Source organism: Gossypium hirsutum, chromosome A02 (genome assembly GCF_007990345.1).
Source record: "Gossypium hirsutum isolate 1008001.06 chromosome A02, Gossypium_hirsutum_v2.1, whole genome shotgun sequence".
In the NCBI taxonomy this organism is placed as follows: domain Eukaryota; kingdom Viridiplantae; phylum Streptophyta; class Magnoliopsida; order Malvales; family Malvaceae; genus Gossypium; species Gossypium hirsutum.
This window is the reverse complement of record NC_053425.1, coordinates 45,221,019-45,228,041: the sequence shown is the minus strand read 5'-3', so window position 1 is coordinate 45,228,041 and position 7,023 is coordinate 45,221,019. Positions and strand designations below refer to the sequence as shown.

At 37.3% G+C, this 7,023-nt stretch overlaps 1 protein-coding gene across 1 annotated transcript; it reads left to right on the top strand.

Moving 5' to 3' along the window:
* Positions 1-4,019: 4,019 nt before the first annotated feature.
* On the top strand, positions 4,020-4,637 carry LOC107952221 (uncharacterized). Its single transcript, XM_016887493.1, has 2 exons — positions 4,020-4,244; positions 4,353-4,637. The coding sequence occupies exons 1-2, from the start codon at positions 4,020-4,022 to the stop codon at positions 4,635-4,637; spliced, it is 510 nt and encodes a 169-aa protein (XP_016742982.1).
* The last annotated feature ends 2,386 nt before the right edge of the window (positions 4,638-7,023 follow it).

The window sequence follows — 7,023 nt, the reverse complement described above, 5'->3', positions numbered from 1 at the left end:
TGAAATTTCTTCTAGTAACTATTTTGAAGGATAAAATATCTGTTAATAAATACTAGAACTGATACAAAAAGCTTTATAATGTAAATAATCTATAAATACGATGAGCACTTATGGATCACGTGGATGCGATACTCGTGGTCATGACAGGCACCGTCGAAGGGCTTGAGTTGAGTTATCCTCAATGGGTAGTATGCCCAATTTGGATACGAGTCAAACACTAACTGCACCTACTGCTGAGACCGGGTCTCAAAGTCATTCGGCTAGGGATGACGCATTGTCCTAGGCTATGCTAAGGGTTTTGGATAAGGTCGTTGGGCCCCATTCTGTGTCTAAGAGCTGTGTGTCGATAATTGAACGACTCTAGTCTAATAGTGCTGAATTGTTTCGGTGTGTCACGAGAGTCACCCCAACTATAGTTGAATATTGGTTGAATATTGGTTGAAGGCCACAGAGAGGATTATGAATGACATCGACTGCACTCTTGAGCAAAAATTAAAGGGTGCAGTATCTCTACTTTTCGATGAGGCATATCAGGCATGGTTAACAGTTGAAGATGGTACTTAACCAGATTAGATTAACCGGGATCAATTTAAAAGTATTTTCCAAAGTAAATATGTAAGGGCGAGTTATGTGAATGCTTGTAGACGCGAGTTTATAAGCCTTACCCAAGGAGATAGGACTATGGTTGAATATGAGGTTGAATTTCTGAGATTGAGTTGATATGCTCGTGGAATGGTATCAACTGAATATGAAAATTGTATTTTCTTCGAGGAAGGATTAAAAATGGATAATCTGAGTCTGATAGCTCCGTAGAGGGAGCGGGTATTTGCCATCTTGGTAGACAAGAAGAGAATTGCTGAGAAGGTTAAGCGTGTTGAGCGCGAAAATAGAGAGTGTGAGAGGGGTAGAAATAAGAGGGATTTAGAGCCCTCTAGTTCTGCTCAGAGGCCTAAGAAATGGGCCAGACCTAATGGGCCTTCAAGGGTTGAAGTTCCAATTACACCCATCGTGGCTCAGTCATGTTAGGATTGTGGTAGACGTCATTCAGACAAATGTTGGAGGAGGTTAGAAATGTGTCTATGATGTGGGTCGATGGAGCACCGTATCACAGATTGTTCATAACGTTATGATCAGATGCAAGCTCTAGCTTCTAGGTTTGTTCAACCTCAGCGAGTAGTTCAGTAGCTGCCTAGAAGTCGCAGTCCGGCCAGAAGTGGTAATGGTTTAGGAAGAGGTGAGAGAGCATCGAGCAGAGGTGCTAATTAGATTGAAGCAAGGCAACTACATTGGTATATGCTGCTAGACATCATAAGGATAGAGACATCGCAGATATTGCTCTCTATTTTGCATTAATATATATAGGATCAACACATTCCTATATAGCTAGTTATGTTTCTGTAAACTTGGGGATTTCTATTGAGAGCACTTTTGGAGATATTATTGTACTGTCTATTGGGTCAATCAATTCGGGTTAGTAGACTGTATAGGAATGTACCATTGGAAATACAAGGGGTTGTGTTTTCAGCTAATATGGTGGAACTACCATTTAGGGAATTCAATTTGATATTGGAAATGGACTGGCTCGTGGAGCATTGGGTCAGTTTGGATTGTACTACTAAAAGGGTAGTTCTGAGAGATGAGAATGATATGAAGGCAATTATGATAAGTGAGCATCGAGATTACTTCTCCAATGTGATCTCCGCACTTGTGGCTGAAAAGTTGGTTCGTGAGGGGTGTAAGGCATTTTTAGCTTACAAGTGTGATTCTGCTTCTATTCTTCTGTTGAAAACATTAAAACGGTTAAGGAATTTTCGAATGTCTTTCTTAAAGAGTTACCAAGTTTACTTTCGAAGAGGGAGGTTGAGTTCGGTATCGAGGTCCTACTAGGGATAGCTCCGGTGTCTATTACTCCCTACCGCATGGCACTGAAGGAACTTATAGAACTAAAGGCTCAGCTTTAAGAATTACTTGATCTAGGGTTTATCCGTCCTAGTATGTCTCCATAGGGGGCATTGGTTCTGTTTGTAAAAAAGAATGATGGTACTATGAGGATGTGTATCGACTACTGTTAGTTGAATAAGTTAATGGAAAATAATAATTACCCACTTCCCAGGATTGATGATTTATTTGACCAGTTCCGTGGGGTTTTTGTGTTTTCCAAAATAGATCTTCGTTTTGGGTACTATTAGCTTAAGGTTAAAGAGGTCGACATTCATAAGATTGCTTTTAGGACTCGTTATTGGCACTACAAGTTCCTAGTCATGCCCTTTGGTGATGAATGCTCCAACTGCATTCATGGATCTTATAAATCGAGTTTTCTGATAATTTTTGGATCAATTTGTCATGGTATTTATCGATGACATTTTGGTATACTCTAAGATTGAAGATGATCATGATGAGCATCTTAGAGTAGTTTTTCAGATACTCCATGAAAAATAGCTCTACGATAAGTTGAACAAATGTGAATTCTGGTGAAGGAGGTGACTTTTTTGGAGCATGTAGTTTCTGCGGAAAGGATCTGAGTTGATCCTAAGAAAATTAAAGTTGTGCTTGAGTGGAAACAACCTAGGAATGTTTCTGAGATATGTAGCTTTCTTGGGCTAGCGGGTTATTATCGGAGGTTTGTCAAGGGGTTCTTATTTATCACAGCTCCTTTGACTAATTTGTTGCGTAAGAACGCCCCATTTGTCTAGATTGATGAGCAACAATCAAGCTTCAAGAAGCTCAAATTCGTTTTGAATTAGGCTCCTATTCTGATACAGCCTAAATCTGAGAATGAATTCATAGTTTACAGTGATGCATCGCACGTTAATTTGGGTTGTGTTCTGATGCATGTCGGGAAGGTAGTGGTTTAGGCGTCCCGAAAGCTTAAGTCACATGAAGGCAAATACTCTACGCACGATCTTGAGTTGGCGCGATTGTTTTCGTCTTAAAAATTTGGATGCATTATCTATATGGTGAGAGGTGTATCATTTACATCGATCACAAGAGCCTCAAGTATCTCCTTACTCAAAAAGAGTTAAAGCTTAGGGAACGTAGATGGGTTGAGTTGCTTAAGGATTACAACTGTATTATTGAGTATCATCCCGATAAGGCCAATGTGATGGTCGATGCTCTTAGTCGTAGAGTAATGTTTAATTTAAGGGTGATGTTTGCTCGCCTAAGTCTATTTGATAATGAGAGTCTGTTAGCTGAGTTGCAAGTTAAGCCAACTTGGATTGATCAAATTCGGGTTAAAAGTTGAGGATGATTCTCTAGTTTTGCATATTCGTAAGGTTGAGGAAGAAAGTACTACTGATTTTGGATTGAACAGTGATAGGGTTTTATGTTTTCGAGGTCGAGTTTGTTTACCTAATGATTTTGATTTGAGGCAGTCTATTCTGTGAGAAGCACATAGTACCCCTTATGCTATGCTTCTCGACAGGAATAAGATATGTTGGAATCTCCGCAATTGTACTGGTAGCCTGGTTTGAAACAGGAGGTGACAGATATCGTCTCTTGTTTTCTGACATGCCAGCAAGTTAAGGTTGAGTACCAATTGCCTTCGAGTTTGCTTCAACATATTAAGATTCCCCTATGAAAATGGGAATGGGTAACTATGGACTTCGTTAGTAGGTTGCCCTTGACACGCACTAAGAAGGATTCTATATGGGTCATCGTGGATTGGTTGACCAAGTCTACTCACTTCATTCTAGTTAGGACAGATTACTCCCTTCAGAAGTTAGCCAAGTTATATGTTTTTGAGATCGTGAGACTTCATGAAGTTTATATCTCAATTATTTCTGATAGAGATTCTCGTTTTACCTCTCGATTTTGGAGGAAACCTCACGAGGTTCTGGGTTTAAGATTAGACTTCAGTACTGCATCCTATTCTCAGACAGATGGTCAATCTGAGAGGGTGATTTAGATACTAGAGGATATGCTTTGGAGTTGTGTGATCAATTTTTTGAAGTAGTTGGGAGGATTTTTTTCCGTTAGCCGAGTTTGTCTACAACAATAGTTTGTAGTCCACTATTCAAATGACACCTTACGAGGCTCTGTATAGTCGTAAGTGTTGTACTTCATTCTGTTGGACTGAGTTGGGAAAGCGACGGGTTTTGGGTCTTAAGTTGGTTTCTGAGATTAAAGATAAAGTTACACTGATTTGGGACCGTCTTAAGGCGGTTTCAAATAGACAGAAATCATATACAGATCTGAAAAGGAGGGACATCGAGTATTCTATCGGTGATTATGTGTTTCTTAAGGTATCTCAATGAAAGAAGGTTCTACAATTTGGACATAAGGGCAAGTTGAGTCCTAGGTTCATTGGGCCGTATCGAATTTTGAAACGTATGGGTCTGGTTTCCTATCAGTTAGAGTTACCTTCAGAGTTGAACCGCATTCATGATGTGTTTTATGTCTCCATGTTGAGGCGGTATCGGTCTGCCTCGTCTCATATTGTTTCTATTGAGGAGATTAAGGTTAAATCAAATTTGATGTTTGAGGAGGAGTCAGTTCATATTCTAGATCAAAATGTAAAGGTCTTGAAGAGAAAATCTATTCCATTAGTTAAGGTTCTATGGTGGAATCATGACACTGAGGAAGCCACATGGGAACCTAATGATTCGATACGACAACAGTATTCACATCTGTTTTAATTAGATAAATTTCAAGGTTAAAATTTCTTTTAGGGGGAGAGTTATAACACCCCAAAGTTGTGATTATTGAAATTTTGCCATGTGATAAGTACCTGCTTTAGTGGTTAAGGGCTTTGTTAATGTATTAGAGGTCTTTGGTTTGAACCACTACGTGAACAATAAAGACAATATTTTTTGCAAACTCCTGCTTAGGTTGTATTGGTAGTGGAATTTGATGGGGATTTGAATTCTGGAAAGTTGGGGTTGTAAGTTACCAAATGTGGGGGGTTTTAGGAGTAGTTGGTTGGTAGGTAGTTTTTTCTTTTGGTTTTAACTTTGTTTTAATTTTATTTTTGTTAGTTATCTAAATTTCTTTTTCCCTAAAAGTTTGACTATTGTGGCACCTTTGTGTTTTTCATGTTCTTGTTTCTTGGTTGATTTTTTTTATTCAATTTTCTTCTCTTCTGTTCATAACTTTATAGTTAATTTTTGCTATTGTTTTCCCTTCACTAATATTTCGTTCTAAGTCCTATCGTGCCATCAATCTTTTAATTATCTCGCGTAAGTGTTCTCCATTAAACTTTCGTTAAAGGATGTAAATGGAAAAGTTGTATTTTTTATGGCGTAGTGTTGATTTATGTGAATTTTCGATAGGTGAGAATCCCAAGGTTGGAGTTTCTCCTACCACTTAGTCTTCGCATAGTTATTGTTCATTCAAATGGTAAGGGTTTGATTGTGTTTTTGAGATTTTAGTTAGTTCATTTGAGATTGATTTTTGAATTACGTTTCGCGAATTGTTTTTGAAATTACTTGTCTTAATGGTTGATTTAGGTGTAGCAATACTCAATTGTTGATTTAGCTTCGAAAAACACCCAGGTGTATATCGAGAAACTCGAGAACTAGCAAACGACGAAAGCCAAAAAAGAGTACTATCGATGCCACACGGCCGTGTGCGGGACTATGTGTGACACACGGTCTAGGCTATTCGGGTCATGTGAACCACACGAGCGTATGTGGGCACAAAATTTTAAAAATTTTCCCTAGGGTCTTACACGTCATCCCGATAGACCGTGGGCTTTTCGTAAGGTTGGTATGTGATTAAATATACAATAATACATGAAATATAGTCATCTGTTAGTATTAATTCTAATATATGTTTGTATATCTGAAACGTCATATGATAAATAAGTTGCATAATAGGTTGTGAGTAAACTGAGAAACGCTATGTATGTTCTGTATCTATTATGTTATGCCTATATACTATAAGTATGACTTATTTCTATTACATTCTGTATTTGCATCTAGAGAGGGTTTTGCCATGTGTAAGAAGTGTTTCTGTAAAAGGCGATAATTTGCCTATTTATCTAGCAGTGCAGCTGCAAATATTCTGTAAAGTGTCATACCGACACTAAGTGGTGTGTAGGGTTTGATGCGCGTTTCATACCCCATATGATGTGTTGGGATAGTCGGAAATGGAGTGTAGCGGATGGAGGTAGGAAAATATGTCTGTATTTGTACTGTTTTGTTATGGCTCTATTTCTATTTAATCTGTTTTTATGTAAGTTATTTGTTTGAGTTTTTTGTTACACACTGAGTTTTGAAAACTCACTTTCCGCTTGTTTGATATTTTCAGGTAATCCTCAGACTTAGGTGGGTTGGTGCGACGAAGCTTGGTTATAAAAGTTTTTTGTTCAGTTTGTTTATTATTATTAATTTAATTTGGGTTTAAATGTTTTTTTTGGGTAAATTTTGGACTATTTGGACATTTTTTGGACTATCTAGACATTTTGGTTGTTTGGGTTTTGAGCTTTATTTTCGTTTTTTATAAAATACTGTTGAAACAATTTATCAACAAAATTCGTTTTTTTGAAAAAGTAACGAATTTCAAACAATAGACTATATTTTCATAAATCAACATTCTAAAAGTTTCCACGGCAAAATTGTAAATTTTTTTTTGAAAATATATAAACAAACAATGTTTCCAATAAAATAGTTAGAAAAGATATGCCTTTGAATAATCTGGGATTTTAAGAGCTTGCGATGAGTTTCAAGATACACGAAAACCAAATTTTCAAACATTTAACGTAACAACTTTAGATTTGGCCATTGTAACATCCCAAACCCGGCCTAGAAATTATGGCCGAATCTGGCGATGTCACATGAAAGTGTATTTAAAACCGTATTTACCCTAAAACATTCCAGTTATTATCTTTTACTTAGCTCAGAAAACGTGTATTGATTGGCTTGCTTGAAAACATTTCTTTATACGTGGAAGCTTAAAAAAACAAATAAAGTTATCGTGATACATTGCAGTTTCAAAATCTATAAACAGTAGTTTAAAATCCCGAATTTAAGTCAAACAGACTGAGTCCAGAAATTACATAAATACTCCCAATCATAGCAGTTA

Bases quoted from the DNA above. Each gene is read 5' to 3' on its own strand.
- LOC107952221 (XM_016887493.1), top strand. From the start codon at position 4,020: ATGACACCTTACGAGGCTCTGTATAGTCGTAAGTGTTGTACTTCATTC. The intron at 4,245-4,352 runs GTATCTCAATGA...GTTTCCTATCAG, and splicing joins GTGATTATGTGTTTCTTAAG to TTAGAGTTACCTTCAGAGTT.